Source organism: Nomascus leucogenys, chromosome 8 (genome assembly GCF_006542625.1).
Source record: "Nomascus leucogenys isolate Asia chromosome 8, Asia_NLE_v1, whole genome shotgun sequence".
Taxonomy (NCBI): domain Eukaryota; kingdom Metazoa; phylum Chordata; class Mammalia; order Primates; family Hylobatidae; genus Nomascus; species Nomascus leucogenys.
Window position 1 is genome coordinate 59,339,447 of NC_044388.1, and position 22,426 is coordinate 59,361,872.

Sequence of the window (22,426 nt, forward strand, 5' to 3'; positions counted from 1 at the left end):
AAAAAAAGAATAAAAGGAAGGAAGAGAGCAAGATAGGGAAGAAAGGAAGAAAGTTACTACAAAAGAGTAACAATCAACAAAATGGCAATACTAAGTTTTTACCTATCAATAATTACTTTAAATGGATTAAATTCTCCAATCGAAAGACACAGAGTGGTTGAATGGATAGAAAAAAGTGAGATTCAGCAATATGCTGCTTACAGGGAACTCACTTTACCTTAAGGACAGACATAAACTGAAAGTGAAGGGTCAGAAAAAGATATTCCATGCAAATGGCAATCAAAAGAGAGCAGGGATATGGCTAAACCTACATCAGGCAAAATAGACTTTCTGTCAAAATTTGTCACAAGAGACAAAGACTAGATGATGATAAAAGGGTTAATTCATCAACAGGAAATAGCAATTGTAAATATATGTATGCACCCAATGTTACAGCACCTAAATGTATAAAGCAAATATTAACAGAACTGAAGAGAGAAATAGCAATACAATAACAGAGTTCTTTAATTACTCCACCTTCAACAGTCAATAGATTATCCAGATAGAAAATCAATAAGGAAACAGTGGCTTGAATAATACTGTAGACCAGATGAACCTAACTAACATATACAGAACATTCTCTCTAACAGCAGTGGAACACATATTCTCCAGTGCACAGTGCACATGGGACATTCTCCAGAATTGATCATATGTTGGGCCACAAAATACATCTTAACAAATTTGAAAAGATTGAGATAATCTCAGAGGTCTTTTCTGATCACAGCAGTATGAAACTAGAATAGCAGGAGGAAGATTGGAAAATTCACAAATACATGGAAATTAAACAACACACCCCTGAATAACCAATGGATCAAAGAAATTAAAAGGGAAATTAAAAAATCTTGAGATAAATGAAAATGGAAACATACCAAAATTTACGGGATGCAGCAAGAGCAGTGTTAAAAGGGTAGTTTATTAGCAATAAATACCTACATTAAGAAAAAAGGAAAATCCCAAGTAACTTCACCCCTCAAGAAACTGAAAAAAGAAGAAACTAAACCCAAAGTCAGCTTAACGAAGAAAATAACAAATATTAAGGCATAAATAAATGAAGTAGGCTCTAGAAAGACAATAGAAATGGTCAATGAAACTAAGAGTTTGTGTTTGGAAAGAATGAAATGGACAGACCTTTAGCTAGACTAACCAAGAGAAAGAGAGGACTCACAAAAAATTATTAATGAAAAAAGAGACACTACAACTGATACCACAGAACTACAAAGGATCGTAAGCGATTACAACCAACAAATTATACACCAACAAATTGGATAACATAGAAGAAATGGATGAGTTTCTAGAAACATGCGACCTACCAAGACTGAATATGAAGAAATAGAAAAGCTGAACAGACCCATAATGAGTAAGGAGATCAAATCAGTAATCAAACCTCCCAACAGAGAGTAGCCCAGGGCCAGATGGTTTCATTGGTGAACTCTACCAAGTATTTAAAGAAAAATTAATGGCAATCCTTTTCAAACTCTTCCAAAAAACTGAGGTGGAGAGAACACTTCCAAACCCATTTTATGAGGTCAGCATTACCCTCTCGTCAAAGCCAGATGAGAATGCTACAAGAAAAGAAAATTACAGGCCAATGTCCTTGATGAACATATATGTAAAAACCCTCAAAAATACTAACAAAACTTACTAAATAGCACATTAAAAGGACTATGCACCATGATAAAGTAGGATTTATCCCTGAGATTCAAGGAAGGTTCCATATACACAAATCAATAAATGTGATAAACCACATTAACAGAATGAAGGTTAAATTCATAGAATCATTTCAATAGATGCAAAAAAAGCATTTGACAAAATTTAACATCCTTTCATAACTCTCAACAAATTAGGTACATATAGAATGTACCTCAATATTAAAAAGGCCATATATGACAAGCCCACAGCTAGTATTCCACTCAATGGTGAAAAGCTGAAAGCTTTTCCTCTAAGATCAGGAACATGACAAAGGTGCCTACTCTTGCCACTTCTGTTTAACATAGTACTGGAAGTCCTACCCAGTTCTATCCAGGCAAGAAAAATAAAAGACATCCAAATAGGAAGATGTTAAATTGTTTTTGTTTTGTTTAAATTGATTTTACATATATCAAACCGTAAAGGTTTCACCAAAAAACTGTTAGAACTAATAAATGAATTCAGTAAAGTTGCAGGATACAAAATCAACATACAAAAATCAGTTGTGGGGTTTGCTTCTGGGTTTCAACAAAACAACAAAACAAAAATCAGTTGCATTTCTAGACACTAACAATAAACTAAGAAAGAAATCAAGAAAATCTCGGCCAGGCATGGTGGCTCACGCCTATAATCCCAGCACTTTGGGACGCCAAGGCAGGCGGATTATGAGGTCAGAAGATCGAGACCATCCCAGCTAACACAGTGAAACCCCATCTCTACTAAAAATACAAAAAATTAGCCAGGTGTGTTGGCACACTCCTGTAGTCCCAGCTGCTCAGGAGGCTGAGGCAGGAGAATTGCTTGAATCCGGGAGGTGCAGGTTGCAGTGAGCTGAGATCACGCCACTGCACTTCAGCCTGGGCGACACAACAAGACTCCATCTCAAAAAGAAAATTTCATTTATAATAGCTTATGAAAAACACAATAACCAAGGAGGTGAAAGATCATGATCTGAAAACTATAAGACATTGATGAAATTAATTGAAGACACAAATAAATGGAAGAATATCCTATGTACATGGATTGGAAGAATTAATATTGTTAAAGTGTCCTTATTATCCAAAGCAATATACAGATTCAATTCAACTGCTATCAAATTTCTACTGGCATTTTTCACAGAAATAGAAAAAACTATCCTAAAATTTATATGGAACCACAAAAGACCCTAAATAGCCAAAGCAATCTTGAGAAACAGGAATAAAGCTGGAGGCATCACACTTTCTGATTTCAAAGTGTATTTAAAAACTACAGTAATCAAAACAGTATAGTACTGCCATAGAGATAGGCACATAGGCCAAGATAACATTATGGGCCCAGACATAAACCTACACATATATACGGCCACTTAATCTTTGAAAAGGGCACCAAGAATACACAATGTGGAAAGGAAAGCGTCTTCAATAAATGTTTTGGGAAAACTGGTTATCCACATACTAAACAATGCAATTGGACCTTTGTCTTATACAATATACAAAAATCAACTCAAAATAGGTTGACTTTAAGATCTAAAACGGTACAACTACTAGACAAAAATAGGGAAACAGCTCTTTGACATTGGTCTTAGCAATGATTTTTTGCATACAACCCTAATAACACAATAAACTTTTGGGACTATGTCATACTAAAAATCTTGTGCGCAGCAAAGAAAGCAATCAATCAAATGGAAAGACAACCTAAAGAATGGGAGAAAATATTTGCAAATCATATATCTGATAATAGGTTAGGGGTTAATATTCAAAATAACTTCCACAACTCAAAAGCAAGACAACACATAACCCAATTAAAAATGGGTAAAGAAGCTGAATAGACATTTTTCCAAAAAAGATGCAGAAATAGCTAATGGGTATATGTACTCAACATCACTGATCATTAGAGAAATGCAAATCAAAACCATAATGTGATATCTCACACCTGTCCAGATAGCTATTATCAAAAAGACAAGAGATAACAAGTGTTGGCAAGGCTATGGAGAGAAGGAAACAATTGTACACTGTTGGTAGGAATGTAAATTGATGCAACCATTGTGGAAAACAGTATGGAGTTTTCTCAAAAAAATTAGAATTGTATGGAATCCATCAATCCCACTTGCATGTATATATCCAAAGGAGATAAAATCAGCATCTTGAAGAGAGATCTGCACTCCCATGTTTATTGCAGCATTATTCACAATAGTCAGGATATGGAATCAGCCTAAGTATTGGTCAGTGGATGAATGAATATAGAAAATGTGGTATATATAAATAATGGAATGCTATTCAGCTTTAAAAAAGAAGGAAATCAGGCCATATGCAATAACATGGATAAACCTGGAGGACGTCATAGTAAGTGAAATAAGCTAGTCACTAAAGGACAAATACTATATAATCTCACATATATACAGAATGTAAAAAAGTCAAACTCATAGAAACAGAGAATGGAATAGTGGTTGACAGATGCTAGGAGGTGGGGGGAAAGAGGAGATGGTCCTCGAAGGATATAAACTTTCAGGCATAACATGAACAAGTTCTGGGGGTGTAATATACAGCACAGATAGTGATGGATGTGTTCATCGATTTGAAAGTGATAATCATTACACCATATATATGTATATCAAATCATCAAAAAAGAGTAAGAGGCAATAAGGGATGGGTTTCTAAGGGAGAGAAGAATCACAAGATTGAGGTGGAAGAATCCCTGCCCATGTTATTTGAGGCCAGATGGGCAGCTCCTTAAGGTGCCCATCTAGTTGAAGTAACTGGCTGTTAATCTTACCTACAGATGTACAAACCTAATAAGAATTCATCTTTGACAAACCTGACAAAAACAAAAAATGGGGAAAGGATTCCCTATTTAATAAATGGTGCTGGGAAAATTGGCTAGCCATATGTGGAAAGCTGAAACTGGATCCCTTCCTTACACCTTATACAAAAATTAATTCACGATGGATTAAAGACTTACATATTAGACCTAAAACCATAAAAACCCTAGAAGAAAACCTAAGCAATACCATTCAGGACGTAGGCATGGGCAAGGACTTCATGTCTAAAACACCAAAAGCAATGGCAACAAAAGCCAAAATTGACAAATGGGATCTAAATAAAGAGCTTCTGCACAGCAAAAGAAACTACCATCAGAGTGAACAGGCAACCTGGGAGAAAATTTTTGCCATCTACTCATCTGACAAAGGGCTAACATCTAGAATCTACAATGAACTCAAACAAATTTACAAGAAAAAAACAAACAACCCCATCAAAAAGTGGGTGAAGGATATGAACAGACACTTCTCAAAAGAAGACATATATGCAGCCAAAAGACAAATGAAAAAATGCTCATCATCACTGGCCATCAGAGAAATGCAAATCAAAACCACAATGAGATACCATCTCACACCAGTTAGAATGGCCATCATGAAAAAGTCAGGAAACAACAGGTGCTGGAGAGGATGTGGAGAAATAGGAACACTTTTACACTGTTGGTGGGACTGTAAACTAGTTCAACCATTGTGGAAGACAGTGTGGCGATTCCTCAGGGATCTAGAACTAGAAATACCATTTGACCCAGCCATCCCATTACTGGGTATATACCCAAAGGATTAGAAAACATGCTGCTATAAAGACACATGCACACGTGTTTATTGTGGCACTATTCACAATAGCAAAGACTTGGAACCAACCCAAATGTCCAACAACGATAGACTGGATTAAGAAAACGTGGTACATATACACCATGGAATACTATGCAGCCATAAAAAATGATGAGTTCATGTCCTTTGTAGGGACCTGGATGAAGCTGGAAACCACCATTCTCAGCAAACTATCGCAAGGACAAAAAACCAAACACCACATGTTCTCACTCGTAGGTGGGAATTGAACAATGAGAACTCATGGACACAGGAAGGGGAACATCACACACTGGGGCCTGTTGTGGGGTGTGGGGAGGGGGGAGGGGGGAGGGATAGCATTAGGAGATATACCTAATGTAAATGATGAGTTACTGGGTGCAGTACACCAACATGGCACATGTATACATATGTAAGAAACCTGCACGTTGTGCACATGTACCTTAAAACTTAAAAGTATAATAAAAAAGAATTCATGTCCCAAAAGATACAGTCAGTAGATTTTTGTTTCACTTAGAACTGTGTCCCTTTTTTTGATGATGAGATTTAATATCTAGAATGATAGTGAATTCTTATTGCTTTGTTACTTGGCGTGTATTCACTTGAAACTTCTCTCTAATGCTCAGAGCTTCAAGATCCTTACTCAGTGAGCGAGCTCTCTTCCTTGAAGCCCTCAGAAGATGAAGAAGAACCTAAGGTACTATTTAATTGTTGGTTATTCATCTGATTTTCCAGAATTAATATCATATTTGCATAACACATTGGCTATTCCTTTTGATGAGTACACCATTTGTTTCTTGCTTTGCCATAAAGGATGTAATTTGTGGTCTGTTTTGTTTAAGATTGTGAACCAAGAATCACTAACAGAAAGTACTAGCTTGAAACATAAGCTGAGAAACTTGGAAGACAGAGGTGAGAGAATAGTACTTTTTTTTTTTTTTTTTTTTTTTTTTTTTGCAGAATAAAATGAAGTTAATCTGATTTTGGCAGACTGGGCTGTTACTCAGATTGCAGATCAAGTCACTTTGCACAGTGACTATTGCTGGGCTGTGGAGGGAGCAGTTTGAGCTGCTTACTAGTTCTAAATGTTCATGAAGGTTAGGAAGAAAAATGGGGGGCTCCATTCAGGAACCAGGACCTCTTGTGCCAAGGAAGGTATAGCCTGGGACCTGAATCCCACCAGCCAGTCACACCTTCTCTCCAGCCTCAGAGGAGGGCACAGTGGCGGTACTTTCCTAAGGATCTCATCCAGAGCTTATTTCATTCTCAAGCATGTAGGTCACTTGTGGTTTATAAGAAATGTTCTAAAACATTGTGTGGTCAAATTATTAAAACTTCTGAGTTCATTTACTCATGTTAACAGTGGTATAAAGATTTCCAGTCTGGTTCACAATGTTGTACCTAATATAATGTAATGAGTTAATATAACACTTTTCTACTGTTTATGATGTTTCTTGACTGCATTTTTTTCTCTACCTTTAAAATTACATATCGAAAAGATTCAACTAGTTATAAATATGTGTAGGATATTTAGAATATTAATGCAACAAATATCTGCAAACCATCATCCAGTTTTAGGAATATAACATTACTATTGCTTTCAAAATCCTGATATGCTTTACCTGAAACCCATCCTACCCCCTCCCCTTAATTTTATGTCTCAGTCTCTGCTTTTTTGTTCATCTGTGCGTTGTGAGAAATACGATACATTCAGAAGAGATAGATGTGTACAGTTTAAAGAATGACTATAAAGTGAACATCTGTGTAACCACAGCTCAAACTGGGAACTAGAAAATTGCCATTGGCTTAGAATTCTTCCATACCAGATTATTACTTACTAATTTCTTTCACCCCTCATACAGGTAATGACTAATGACTTTTGTAAAAATCCTTCAGTTACTTCTCTTTATAATTTTGCTTTCTCCGTATGTATCCCTAAATAATATACAGTTTAGTTTTATCTGATTTTAAATGTAAACAAATGACATTATACTGTATACGTTATATGTGGCTTCTTTTGCTCAATCATTTGTGAGATCCATTCATGCTAATGTGTGTAAGTGAAGTATATTTCTTTACTATTTAGCATTCAGTTACATGAAAATACCATATTTAAAAATCCATTCCAGTGCTGTGGGATATTTGGATTTTTGCAGTTTGGGTTGTTAGAAATAATGCCACTATGAAAAATCATGAACATCTCTCCTGATACACATGTTAAAAATCTTGCCTAGGCACATTTTTAGGAGTATAATTGCTGGGTTATAGAATATGTATACCTTTAACAATTTTACATATGCCAAACTTTCTCAAAGTGACTGTATCTTTTACTTTCCCACCAGCCGTATATGAGTGTCCTGTTGCTTTACATCCTCACCAACACTTGGTATTTTAAATTTCTGATGTATGTGTGTGTGGACACTGACGTTTTAATTCAAATATCCCTGATTGAAATTTAGCATAATTGCATGTGTTTATTAGCCATTTGAATTTCCTCTCGTGTAGTGTCTAACACGTCTTGCCTAGTTGTCTATAGAATTATCTTCTTATATTGATTCCTAGGAATTCTTCATAATACATTCTGGACACTCGTCCTTGATTATGTGGCTTGTAAATATCTTCTTCCACTGTGTGGTCTGTACTTCTCTCTCTGTTTAATGTGTTTCAGATTGCCTTTTTTTTTGATAAATCAAAGCTTTTAATTTTAATAAATTCTATTTCATCTTTTCTCTGCGGTTAGTCATATGAAATTCTTACCTACCAAAAAGATACTATATATTATTTCCTATATTACTACATTTAATGCTATTCATTTCTCTCTAAGTGCTGCTTTAGTGAATCCCACACATTATAATATATAATATTTGTCATTATTTACTTTAAAATATTATTTTTTATTTTTTTATTTTTTTATTTTGAGACAGAGTATCCCTCTGTCACCCAGGCTGGAGTGCAGTGGCGTGATCTTGGCTCACTGCAACCTCCGTCTCCCAGGTTCAAGCGATTCTCCTGCCTCAGCCTCCTGAGTAGCTGGGATTACAGGTATGTGCCACCATGCCTGGCTAATTTTGCATTTTTAGTAGAGACGGGGTTTTGCCATGTTGGCCAGGCTGGTCTTGAACTCCTGACCTCAGGTGATCTGCCTGTCTAGGCCTCCCAAAGTGCTGGGATTACAGGCATGAGCCACCGTGCCCGGCCTAAAATATTATTTTTTATTTTGAGTTCTTCATTGATCCAAATGTTGGTTAGAAGTATATTTGTTAATTCTCAGTGGTATAGGGGCTTTTAGCTATTTTTTTGTTATTGTTTTCTACTTTGATTGCATTGTGACTAGAGAACATAGTCTGTTCTTGAAATTTTGAGATGTACGTTATGGCTTAGTATTTGCCAATTTTTAAAAATATTAATTTGTGGTTAAAAGAGTGTATTTCACAATCATTGGGTGCAGTGTCTCTATATATGTATATTCATTAGGTTACTTTTCTTAACTATGTTCTTCAAATCTTACATTCTTACTGATTGTTAATCAGTCTGCTTATTCTATCAAGTGCCGAGAGAAGTGTATTAAAACCTTTCGTTATGGTTGTGGATTTGCCAGTTTTTTCTTCTGGTTCTGTTCAATTTTTGCTTCCTATAAATCTTTTTTCTAAAGAGTAAGTCTTTAGGCCAGGCATAGTGGCTCACACCTGTAATCCCAGCACTTTGGGAGGCCAAGGTGGGCAGATCACCTGAGATCAGGAGTTCAAGACCAGCCTGACCAACATGGTGAAACACTGTCTCTACTAAAAATACAAAAATTAACCAGGTGTGATGGCGCATGCTTGTAATGCCAGCTACTTGGGAGGCTGACGCAAGAGAATCACTTGAATCCAGGAGGCAGAGGTTGCGGTGAGCCAAGATCGTGCCATGGCACTCCAGCCTGGGTGACAGAGTGAGACTCCATCTCAAAAACAAACAAACAAAAAGAATAAGTCTTTAGATAAAAGTAAAATAGTTACCTTATTGTATATTTGCCTTATGGCATATTAAAACTCTTATCATTATGAAGTGATGACCCCTATATCTAGTCATGTTTTTGTCTTGAAGTCTGTTTATTTTGTTTAGAATTTGCATGGTATAATTTCTAAAAGTCTTTTCATGACTGACATATGTGTATGTGTTTCATAATGTTATATATATAACTTGTAAACAGCCTGTAGTTGGACTTCCTTGCCCCTCATTTCATAGTATGTCTTTTAACTGGAGTATTTAGTCCATTTACATTTCATGTACTTTCCCCCATATTTGGATTATATCTACCAATTTGTTTTGTACTTTCTGTGTGCCCCAACCATTCTGTTTTCTTTCTCATTCTTTTCATTTTGCATAAGTATTTTTATTGTATTTTTTACCTCTACTCATTTATAGTTATATACTCTATTTCTTTTTTCATTTACTGATTAACTTAGAAATCATAATGTGTTATTTCTAAGCCTAAATTTAATCTAGTGTTACTTTTCCATAACGTGTAAATTTCTAAGCCTAAATTTAATTTAGTGTTACTTTTCCTCCAGATTATATAGACCTAAGATCCTTGAATTCCACTGGCCTACCCCAACCACATAATATGTTGGTGTTCTTTAATTTTATTTTAAAACTTGAGGTTGAATTTTTGCTTTATGAAAATGCCCATTCAACCTTTATTCTTGAATTAACTTTTACTGGGTGAAGAATACCATACTGGCAGAATTTTTTCTATCATACATCAAAGAAATTATTCAATTGCTTTTTGTTTTCTATTCTTCGTGATGAAAATTTAGCTGTTTAGCTGTCAATCTACCAATCATTCTTCAAAGGTAATTTGTCCTTTTTTTTTCCCTCGTGAATATATATAAGATTTTTTCCATTTATCCTTGGTAATGTTCCACTTATTAAAATTTGTCTAAGTAAGTTTAAATACGTCTAAGATAAACCTTTTTGTTTATCTTCCTTGGCATTTCTAGGGAATCTGGAATATGTGACAAGTCTTTCATCGGTTCTGGAAAATTCTCAGCCATTATCTCCTCAAATATTGCTTTTGGTTCATTCTTCTTTCTCCTGCTTGAACTCCAACTAGATTCCACATCTTTTACCCATTCCTATATATTTTCTATTCCTTCACTTTATTTGCATGCTAGATAATTTCATCTGTTTTTCACAACTACCTGTTCACCAGTATCTAATGCTGGACCTATCATTGAATGTTTATTTTATTTTTTATTTCTAGAAGTTGTTTGGCTCTTTCTAGAGCTGCTAGGTCCTTTGTGTAGTTCCTATTCCCTGAAGATATTTTGGAGCTTGTTTTTCTTTGTTTAAATAGAGTAGTTTATCTTCTTTCCTCTTTTTCAAAGTTGACTTAGTTGTTCAAGGGACTTTTTATTTTTTCATATAAATTTAGACCAAGTTGATGAAGTTACTTAAGTTCACTGGAATTTTGATAGAAATTGCATTAAATATACAAGTTAACTTGAAGAGAAGTGACATCTTTAAAATATTAAACCATCCCACACAAGAGTATGAAATGTCTCTCTATTGATCTGTGTCATTGTCTGCGTCCTTTACTGAGTTTTAAAGTTTTCTCTGTGAAGGGCTTATGTATTTTTGGGTAATTCCTAGGTATTTATGATTTTGTTACTATTGTTTTAAAATTTGTTATTGCTAAAGTAGAGCAATACTGTTAATTTGTATAAAATAACCCTATATCTGGCAACCTTGCTGAACTCTTATTAAGTCAAATAATTTATCTGTTGATTCTCTTAGTTGTCCTAAGTAGATGATTCTATTACTTGCAAAAAATGATAGATTTTTTCTCCCCTTCTGATGCTTACATCTCTTATTTTTCATTCTTCATAGCATTGGCCAATATCTTTAGTATGTCTTAAACATAGCAGTGAAAATCTGCATCCTTGTCTTTTTTCTAATCTTATAGCAAATGCATCTAAAGTTTCTCTGTTAAGTAAAATGTTTGCAGTAGATTTTTGGTATTGAATTTTTACCAGGTTAAAGAAGTTCCTTTCTACTCATAATTTGCTCTGAGTTTTTAAAAAATCATACGTAAGTATTGAGCTTACGAAATGCATTTTTCTGCATCAACTAAGATAATCAAATGAATTTTCTCCTTTGGTTTCTTTTTTTCCCTCCAGCTTTATTGAGGAATAATTGGCAAATAAAAATTGTATATATTTAAGGTACCTAATATGATATTTTGTTATGCATATGCATTGTGAAATGATTACCATAATCAAGCTAATTTACATATCCCCTCACATAGTTATCTTTGTGTGTGTGTATGCATGTGTTAATAATAAAGATCTACTCTCTTAGCCAATTTCAAGTACATATACATTATTATTAGCTATAGTCACCATTCTATATCTCAGGTCTCTAGAACTTTTTCATTTAACAGCTGAAAGTTTATGCCCTTTGACCAACGTCTCCTCATTTTCCCAACCCCTTGATTCCTGGTAACCACCCTTCTATGCTAAGTGAAAGAAGCCAAACACAGACCAATGCTGCATAGTTTTACTTATATGTGGAATTTTTAAAAGTACAACTCATGGAAACAGAGAATAGAAGGGTATGGTGGTCCTTTTGCTTATTAATATGGCAAATTATATCAATAGGTATTATGTTGTTCAGCCATACTTGTGTTCCTGGGATAAACCTCATTTGATCGTGGTACATTTAAAAAAAATACATTGTTGGACTTATTTAGTGAATACCTTATTAATGAGCTTTACATCTACATTCATGAGTGGAACAAACCTGTACTTTTCTCCTACTGCTATTATCTGGCATTGGAATCAGTGTCACACTAGCCTGTGGATGGAGGCTGGGCAGCTCTTTCTCTTGCTGGAAAAGTTTATATACGATAAAAACTAACTATTTTTTAAAAGTTTGTAAAACCACCTGGGAATTTGGGGAATTTGGGGGAAAATGTTATTATTTCAATTTCCTTAATAGCCACTGATATACTCAAGTTCTCTGTTTCTTCTTGGGTCAGTTTTGGAATTATGTGTTTTTCTAGGAATGCCTCTCTTAGCATCATATTTTTTAGTGTGCTTCTTAATGTTTAATTTTAATCATTGTAGTTGTTTCCTTTTTATTGTGTACTTGCTTATTTGTAACTTTTACTCTTGGTAAGTTTTACTAGAGGTCCACCTAACTCATCTTTTAAAGAATTGGTATTTTGGTTTGTTACTCTTCTCTGTTGTTATTTCTGTTGTTTTCTCTTCTGTTGTTATCTGCTCTTTTCTATTTTTACTTCTTATATCTTTACGTTTATTCTGATGCTCTTTTTCCAGCTTTTGAGTTAAATACTCATTTGTTTTTAACCTTTCTGTTTTCTTGATAAATGCATTTAAGTTTTCTTAGAAATGCTTTGGCTATATCACATTTTGATATTAGTGCTTTTGTTACCATCAGTGCTTAGTAGTTCTTCCTTTTTATGTATTTTTTAAAACCCAGTTATTTAGTAGAATTTAATGTAGTTTCCAAGCATATGGGATACTTTTGTTACTTATTGCTAACTTTTTGCAACATAGTCAGAGAAACACAGTCTGTACAATATCTCTCCTTTAGATTTACTGGGGCTTACATTAAGGCCTAACTGGACTTGCCTTATGGCTGAAAACGGTATCCAAATTTCATGAGTGTTCTGTACGTACTTATCGATATCCCTTTGTTCTATTTTATATGTTTTGAGGCAGTGCTACTAGGTGCATCAGGAAGTGACTCTTCATCTCTAGTAATTCTTCTTACTTAGTTAATATCAATGAAGCAACACTAGTTTTCTTTTGGCTGATATTTACCCGATACATCTTTTTTTTTGGCCATTCTTTTACCTTCAATCTTTTTTCATCCTTGTGAATTGCTGATTATCACATAAAGAGCTTATACTAGGATTTAAAAAATCTGATTTGACAATCTCTTTTAATAGGAGCAGTTAATCCATTGTGCTTCCATTGATATATTTGGATTGAGTTTTCTTGTCTTTGTCCCACATTCTCATTCTTTTATTCTTTCTGTCCTTGCCTTCATTTAGATTTATCATTTTTAACCATTTTCCCCCTTTTCCTAGTTTGGAAGTTTTCGTCCCCTATTTCTAAAGTTAACCCTAGAAATTTTAACACACACACTTTTAAAAGCTTCAAGTAAATATTTTCACCATATCCCAAACAGAAGAAGGACCTTTGAGCACTAATTTCAATCACATTTCTGAACATTTAGTTTCCAAACATATGGGTTATTTTAAAGCTGTCCTTTCATTACGTTTTGCTAACTTTTTGCAACATGGTCAGAGAAACACAGTCTGTACAATATTGTTTGTTTAGAATTTATTGGGGCTTATATTAAGGCCCAATTGGACTTGCCTTATGGTTGAAAACTGTATCCAAACTTCGTGAGCGTTCTGTGCCGTACTTATTCTTCTGACCCTTTGGCTGCTTCTCTAGTTTTTTTAATTTGTAAAATGTTTTCTGTTGGTATTACTTTACTCAGTGTTTTATTACATTTACACTCAGCTTTAATCATTTTGCTCACAATTCCTCTTTGCATCTTTCCTCCTGGTATCACTATTCTTTTGTTCTTTTTGCCTGAATTACTTTAAAAAATATTTTTAGCATTTTCATTGGAGGATTTATGTTTCTTTTAGAAAATGCAGTCTAAGGTCCAATTGGTCTTTTCTTTTTGTAGTATGATCAGCAGGAGCCCTTCCCTTAACTAGAGCCTCTCCTGCAGCGCTCCAGCAGAAGCTAGGAGAGAAGAGACTTGTGTCAGAGGGACCCTCAGATAGACTGGAGTACAGTGGTGCAATTTCGGGTCACTGCAGCCTTCAATCTCCCAGGCTTAAGCAATCCTCCCACCTCAGCCTCCCAAGTAGGTAGGACTACAGGTGCATGCCACCACGCCCAACGAATTTTTGTAATTTTCGTAGAGACAGGGATTTGACATGTTGGCTGGGCTGGTCTTGAACTCTTGGACTCAAGCAATCTGTCACCTCAGCCTCCCAAAGTGCTGGGATTACAGGCATGAGCCACATGCCCAGCCAGAGGATAGTTTTTTTTTAAGATTTTGAATTTTGCCTTCATCTACTTTCTCTCTTTTTTTTTTTGAGACGGAGTCTTGCTCTGTCACCCAGGCTGGAGTGCAGTGGTGCGATCTCGGCTCACTGCAAGCTCCGCTTCCCGGGTTCACGCCATTCTCCTGCCTCAGCCTCTCCGAGTAGCTGGGACTACAGGTGCCCGCCACCACGCCCGGCTAATTTTTTTGTATTTTTTAGTAGAGACGGGGTTTCACCGTGGTCTCAATCTCCTGACCTCGTGATCCGCCCGCCTCGGCCTCCCAAAGTGCTGGGATTACAAGCGTGAGCCACCGCGCCCCACCCACCTTCATCTACTTTCTTGGAGTGGTCTCCAGAATCAAGAAGGAGTCAGGAGGATAGCTCCTTCCTAGCTCAGTGCCCGGCATATGGACACACTCCATAAGTATTTGTCAAGGGAATGGAGTAAGAAAAACATTTAAGGCTGGGCATGGTGGCTTATGCCTGTAATCCCAGAACTTTGGGAGGCCAAGGCAGGAAGATTGCTTGAGCCCAGGAGTTCAAGACCAGCCTGGGCAACATAGTGAGACCCTGTCTCTCCAAAAATTACAAAAACGTTAGCCAGGCATGGTGGCATGTCGCTGTGTTCCCAGCTACTCTGAAGGCTGACATGGGGGCGGTTGAGCTTGGCAGGATGAGGCTGCAGTGAGCTGTGATCATGCCACTGCATTCCAGCCTGGGTGACAAAGCAAGACCCTGTCTCAAAAGAAACAAATAAAAAGAAAACCTAACATTTAATGATGAAACTCTGCTTGATTCGATATTTAAGCATTTGTATGTAGTCACAAATAAATATTTATTATCAATTGAGTTATCCATTCTTAATTGCATTAATCTATACAAAAGATATTTAGTAGTCCCCATCAGACTGAGTAATTCAACAGTAAAGATAGTCTTTACATTGTCATACTCTTAGCACTTAATAAACATCGGTAAACAAAGTACTTGCCTTGGGAAAGCGCTGTAAAAACCACAGAGGATCTTTTGGTAGATTCTGTTCTTGCTCAGGAAAGACTGTTGGCCTTTATCATTGTTTACCACAGGGTGTCACTTCAGAGCAAGGTTTCAAAAAATGCCTTAACTTAGGGGAACTTGGCTGTTAACCACAGGGTTGGTTCTGGTCTGGCATTAAACATTGTTTTTAACAGAAGTTTTGTAAGTTGAAAAATACAACACAGATGCCAAACATACGTTCACTGAAACTTGTGCCCAGTCGGCTACCCAAGATAAGTTCAGAAGCTCCTCAGATTGTACCTGTCTTCACTTTTCTTGGAAATGAAGAAAGCCAGGTTCTTGTGAGGGCAGGAGCACATGCCCTCTGCAGCCACCAACACATACACACGGATTTCACGTTCTTTTAAGATGACTTGACTGCATTTGCGTTTATTTTTGAGGTGTTCTGTGTATGTAGTTTTAACTCTGTTAAGAAAATGTTGAAACGTGCTGTGAAAAGTGGCATACAGTTACCGTGGAAACAAAACTGAGCCAAGGACATCTCTTAGTACCTGCAGCCTCTCCTGATGAAGTGCTGGTTCTTGTGCAGGAGTCTGTGCTCTCTGGAGAGCCATGCCTTTGGTACAGGTAAAGAACTTCACCAGCACTGCCAGTTTGAAGAAGGTTTCTAAAAGTCTAGCGATTTCCATGTCCCTGAAGCCATCCATCTGGATGATCCCTTGTTCGTAGGTTCACACATTCCGCATAATTCATTCAAAGGGTGACCAGGTTATTTACACGATGTTCCTGGATTTCTCTCTTTGGTGGATGTAACTAGTGTCTGTGCTGACAGATGCCTTGCTTTGCCCCAGGTATGCATGGGGATGGAACATTGAAATTCAAGGACAAGCTTTGGGCTATTGCTACAAATTTGCCACCAAAAAAAAAAAAAAAAAAAAAAAAAGTTCCAAAAGGGGCAGAACAGGTAGTAAGGAAAAGAAACGTGGTGATTGTTGATCAGTGCCTGATTGAGGCTAGGTGGAATCCTTTTTTTTTTTTTTTTGAGACGGAGTCTCGCTCTGTCGCCCAGGCTGGAGTGCAGTGGCACAATCTCGGCTCACTGCAAGCTCTGCTCCCGGGTTCACGCCATTCTCCTGCCTCAGCCTCTCCGAGTAGCTGGGACTACAGGCGCCCGCCACCACGCCTGGCTAATTTTTTGTATTTTTAGTACAGACGGGGTTTCACCGTAGTCTCGATCTCCTGACCTCGTGATCCGCCCGCCTCGGCCTCCCAAAGTGCTGGGATTACAAGGGTGAGCCACCGCGCCCGGCCCTGTGGAATCCTTTTTAAGTGGTTTCTTTTGGTCCTGACTGGGGTATAGACACCACGGAAGATGCAAGCATGAATGTTGTTTGCCTTGAGGCTGAAAGAAAAGGATAGAGTTGTAATTGGGTTCTTTTTTTTTATTTTTAACAATCTTTGCCCTTGAAATGATGGGATCCCCCCAGAAAATATCCATCCAAACCTTTCAAACAAATGGACACACCTAAGTCTAAGTGCAATGGGAAGAAAGGAGGTACTAGCTCCTATAAGATGCCTCTCACAGATAAGAGTATTTCTTAATGTGTTTCTTTTCTTTTTTTATTACAGAGAGGCCAGATACTGGCTGTTTCTTTTCTAAGTTCTGCAGAATGGGAATGTGATCTCTAATGAATTTTTCAGTTTATGAAAGTACTATTATAGAATACTAATTAGGGTGTCCCATGAGGTCTGTCCTTAATAGTTATTACTAGTTACTATTATTACTAGTTTAATCTTTTTTGCTTTGAGATCATCCTTTTTCTCTCTCAATTGGTATTTCTTACCTCTCTTGTTTATCATTTTCTTTTTTTCCAAATTCATATGTTTATAGCTTCCTCCAAAAGATAATTTTATCAGATCTTAAAGTGCTAAATGTATTAATGGCTATTTGTCTTAAAGTGTTAAATGTATTAATTGCTATTTGTCTACTAATACAGGCAGTTTCTTTTCCTTACTGCCTGTTCTGCCCCTTCTGGAACTTTTTTTTTTCTTGGTGGCAAATTTGTAGGAATAGCCCAAAGCATGGCCACTATAGCAAATATATAGTGTCTATTTAGGTTTCTAAAGCTTGTGATGTTTCTCTACCTCTACCCTCACCACTAGGAGAATTAGAATAAGAGAATTGAAATAAACTCTTACCTGTTGTATTGAGATCTCCATTGGACATATCAGGTGTTTTATTTGTAGGAGCTTGGGTATTCTGCAGCATTCATCTATTCATTTGTTGAACAAATGTTTATTGAGTGTCTACTATGTGCCAGACACTTCTGTAGGTGTCAGGAATACGGTAGTGAAGAAAACAAAATGCCTGTCCTCACTGGGCCTTACCCTCTAGTGTGGGACACAGATGATGGACAAGTAAAACATGTAGTATGTTGTATGTGATAAAGGCTGAGAAGAAAATTAAGCTGGGAAGAGAGTGTGAAGAGTTGGGAGGCTACATTGAAATTTAAGGTTAGATGGATGGAGAAATCCTTGGTGTAGATCTATGGGGAAGTACTCTGGTCAGAGGAGTCTCAAGTGCAAAGGTCTTGAGGTAAGACTGTGCCTGGGATGTCCAAGGAACTACAAGGAGACCAGGATATCAGGAGCAGAGTGGAGGAAGGGTCACTTCCTCTTTACCTCTATCTGCCAGCCGCATCGCCCTGCCTCTGGCACATAGTAACGTCCACATATTCATGGAATGAAATAGTGAAATTGAATTCCAGAACTTTCAGAGAGAAAAACCAACAGCAACTAGACAGGCATGTGACAAAAGTGAAGTCAGATGATGTCATAACTAAAGGTACGGTGGTGGGGGAGAGAGTGGTTTTAGGTGGGAGGGATAGACTCGAGTGGGGTTTGAAATAAAGATTTCAAATCCTTGGAGACACAAGTTGGCCGCTTGAGAGAGCTCAGGCAAGAGAGAGATTTGGAAGTGACAATTGAAGATGAAGGATTTAGGATTTCCTCCAGGGAGATGGCCTTGGGCAGGAACTCAGAGAGGGAGGGATTCATTCCATAGGCAGAACCTTGAGGATGGAGGAGAAGCGGGTAGAAAAGAAAAGGAGGAGTTGAGCATAAAGCCAGTGCTCTGTGAACCATGGTGGTGCCATTGATAAGACTGGGAGGACTCAGATGAGGACCAGACATATCTGGGATAAAAGTGAACATCAGAATAGAAAATATTTAGTGTTATGCTGAATTCAAATGGGAGTCTGTGTTCGAGTCTCTCAAAATCACTTGAGCTGTGAGGAGGCAAGATGGCGTCGTTTATGACGTAGCCTTCAGCATAGCGCCGATGTGCCAGTGTCACCAGCAGTTGGCGCGCTCCGGGGTGTGAGCTGAAGCACTTCCAAAGGCCCATCTGCCTGGAAACCTTGCTGTCTTGCTATTTAGCTCAGAGCCCTGGAAGCGTTGCTTTCGATGTCTACCATTACTGCTTAACTTAGGAACGCTCTGCTTAGTGAGGGGTCTGTGCTAAGCAGAGCGTTCCTAAACGTAACTGAGCTCATCAAAGGGATGCCTGTTCCCATGTTCAGGTATCAGCAGACATCGTGCTTTGATACTTGGGCTGTGCCCAGTCAATGCACTGAATGATAACATTAGCAACAGGCAGGGGACAAGTTTCAGATGGTACCCATCAAAGTTAGATATTAACTGCCAAAAAATGAACAAGATAATTTCGGGTCAAAAGGAAATGTGCTCTCTTTGCCTTTAGATATACCCGAAGGTAGTTTTGCTAAGTCAAAACAATCAAGATTGGAGGAAGAGATTACTCCGGGATCCCCTTTCTCAATAACAGAAGAAAGAGAGTTGCCAGGTAACATCATGCACCCAGCCAATGGTTCAAGTAGGAGTGGGATAAATGGGTCAGCACAGGATGTAACAACATGAATTACAAGGGAGGTATAGTTTTAAGATCATAGTAGCTACAAAATCCTAAAAACTAAGCTTTTGTGCTTTCGGAGACAAGTAAATTGTTGCACAAATTATAGGTAAAAGCAAGTGCCATTATCCCCTAGCATTTTTATTTCTTCCTCTTAACTCTTCCTTCTGGCAATTTTCAGGGTCCAAGGGTTCCTAAAGTTATAGGTCTCTGATCTAGTTGATAGTTATTAACCAAATTTTTGTGTGAGAAATATCTATACCGACTAAGAAGAATGATCTGGAATGTCTGCATGTTTGAGGCTGGCCTTCTGGACAAATGGTACCACACATTTTGAAACAAAGGGCTCCAACACAACAGATTTGAAAGCATTGATTCCAGACAGCCTGGATTTGAATCCAGGAGCTGCTGGTATGAGCATACAAAACTTACGCGAGCTCTGTTAAACGGGAATCCTGACAGTACCTACTTCACACCATTTTTGTGAGACTTAAGAGAACTGATGCTTGCAGATCCCTCAGAACAGCACCAGACCCCTTACAAGCCCTCTGAAGACTGGCACCCAGAAGTGGTTACACCAGAGAAATACCCTAGCCGTATGTCCTCCTTAGAACCTCTTACAACACCTTGGCCTGCTTCTTAGACAAAATGTCAGTTGCCCCGATTTAAAATGCTGGGAAGGTTTGGAAGAAATGAGCACTTGCCAGAGAGTGAGGTCATGTCCGGGCAGTCAGCGGGGCTTCCATGGTTCGCATCTTTGCTTCCAAATAACTCATCCTCTGGGCAACTGATGAATTGAGCAAGTCTACTTTGAACACTTTGTTAGTTTTATTCAATGTTTTATTTTTGTTTTCCAGAAGGAATTTCCACTTCATCCCTAGAAGTTATGCCAGAGAACTTGAACGGTTCTGCCATTCTCCCAACCTTTGAAAACTTCACTAGAAAACTGAAAAGAAAATACGAGGTAATAGTCCACAAAACTTAAAAATCTAGAGCATTATGAATCTGTAGGACATTATGCTAAGTGAAATAAGTGAGACAGTACTGCATGGTCTCACTTATATTGAAATCTAAAAAAAGTTGAACTCAGAAACAGGGAGTAGAAGGGTGGTTACCGGGGGTCAGGGGTAGAGGAAATGGGAGATGTTGGATGGAGCATACAAACTTTCAGTTACAAGTTAGTAAGTTCTGGAGACCTAACATACAGCATGGTGACTATAGTTAGTAATAATGTACTGTATACTTGAAATTTGCTAAGAGAGTATATCTTAAGTATTCCTACCACCCCCCAAGAAGGTAACTATGTGAAGTAATGAATATGTTAATTTGCTTGATTGTGGTAATCATTAAAAAAATTTTTTTTTAAGTAGAGATGAGGTCTCACTGTGTTGCCCAGGCTGGTCTCAAACACCTGGGCTCAAGTGATCCACCTGCCTTGGCTTCCCAAAGTGCTGAGATTACAGGTGTAAGCCACCAAGCTTGGCCTGTGGTAATCATTTCACAGTTTATATGTATATCAATCATCTATATACCTTGAATACATAACACTTTTGTTTTTAGTTTTTTAGAGATAGGATCTTGTTCTGTTGCCAAGGCTGGAGTGCAGCAGTGAAATCATAGTTCACTCTAACCTTGAACTCTTGGGCTCAAGTGATCCTCCCACCTAAGCCTCCCGTGTAGCTGGGACTACAGGTGCATGCCACCACACCTGGCTAATTTTTTAAAATTTTTTGTAGAGATAGGGTCTTTCTGTGTTGCCCAGTATGGTCTTACACTTCTGGCCTAAGGTGATCCTCCTGCTTCAGCCTCCCAAACTGCTGAGATTACAGGTGTGAGCCACCATACCTGGCCTGATTTTTATTTGTCAATTATACTTCAACAAAGCTGAAAAAGAGGAAAGAAGGAGAAGGTAGTTCATTATGAATTTAAAGTAACAAGTTCATATTACTTATCAATGCTGTTGTTAACCTTCATATGTGAAAGTGCTTCTAAGTGTTTGGGGAGGGGTATTTGTCTTAGCTGTGGTCACTGCTTTTCAGTCTTTGTGAATTGTGGTTTGTATTTGTAAGACAGCTATTCCATGTCCATTTGCCCATTGGGACCAAGTGGACCTATGTGTAAATCAGACTGATAGTTTGGTTTCATTGGTAGCATTTTCAGACAACTGAACTACCAGAAAGCAATGATTTGGTCACAGTGATAGACAAGGAGGAGGGGAAGGAGGGAACCAAGTGGGCTAGAGAGGAGTCTGGGGCCGGGCATGGTGATTCATGCCTGTGGATCCCAGCACTTTGGGAGGCCAAGGGGGGAGAATCGCTTGAGGCCAGGAGTTCAAGATCAGCCCGTGCAACTTAGCGAGACCCTGTCTCCACAAAAAATGTTTTTAAAAATTAGCCAGGCATGGTGACATACACGTGTAGTCCCAGCTGCTCAGGAAGCTGAGGTAAGAGAATCCCTTGAGTCCAGCAGTTCAAGGTTACAGTGAGCTATGATGATGCCACTGTGCTCCAGCCTAGGCAGCAGAGCAAGACCCTGTCTCTATTTTTTTAAAAAAGAGCAATCTGAGACAAAGATGGAGGTGGACTGTGGGTTGGGGGTCGGCTGAGTGGTGGCAGACCTTTGAGACACTGTGCATACAGCCCATCCCAAAATCTTGTCTACAAGACGAATAATGGAACCATTTCAGTCTTTTCCTTTTTTGTCCTGTTACTTATAAATCCTAAATGACTTATTTATTAGTACATTTGAGAAAAGTGTATTACTGTAACCAATATTCATTTAACTAAAGATCTCCAGAGTCTTATTTTCTGTGATACTAATGTAAGCCAATTAGTAATAGAAATTTATTCATAGTATTCATTATGTGTACTGGTAGTATATAAATAAGGCCATTCTTGAATTGCTATAAATAAATACCTGAGACTGGATAATTTTTTTTTTTTTTTCAAAAAAACAGGTTTAATTAGCTCAAGGTTCTGCAGGCCATACAGGAAGCATGGCACTGGCATCTGCTTGGCTTCTGGGGAGGCCTCAGGGAGCTTTTACTCATGGTGGAAGGCCAAGGGGGAGCAGGCGTGTCACATAGGGAGAGCAGGAGCAAGAG

At 37.8% G+C, this 22,426-nt stretch overlaps 1 protein-coding gene across 2 annotated transcripts in view; it reads left to right on the forward strand.

Moving 5' to 3' along the window:
- SYCP2L (synaptonemal complex protein 2 like) overlaps positions 1–22,426 on the forward strand; it is a 106,446-nt gene that overhangs the window by 49,801 nt on the left and 34,219 nt on the right. For both annotated transcript variants that reach the window (XM_030817288.1, XM_030817287.1), the window contains 4 exons: positions 5,950–6,020; positions 6,166–6,235; positions 19,156–19,257; positions 20,181–20,287. In XM_030817288.1, the coding sequence (XP_030673148.1) occupies positions 5,950–6,020; positions 6,166–6,235; positions 19,156–19,257; positions 20,181–20,287 (350 nt within the window). The remainder of the gene's footprint in view (positions 1–5,949; positions 6,021–6,165; positions 6,236–19,155; positions 19,258–20,180; positions 20,288–22,426) is intronic.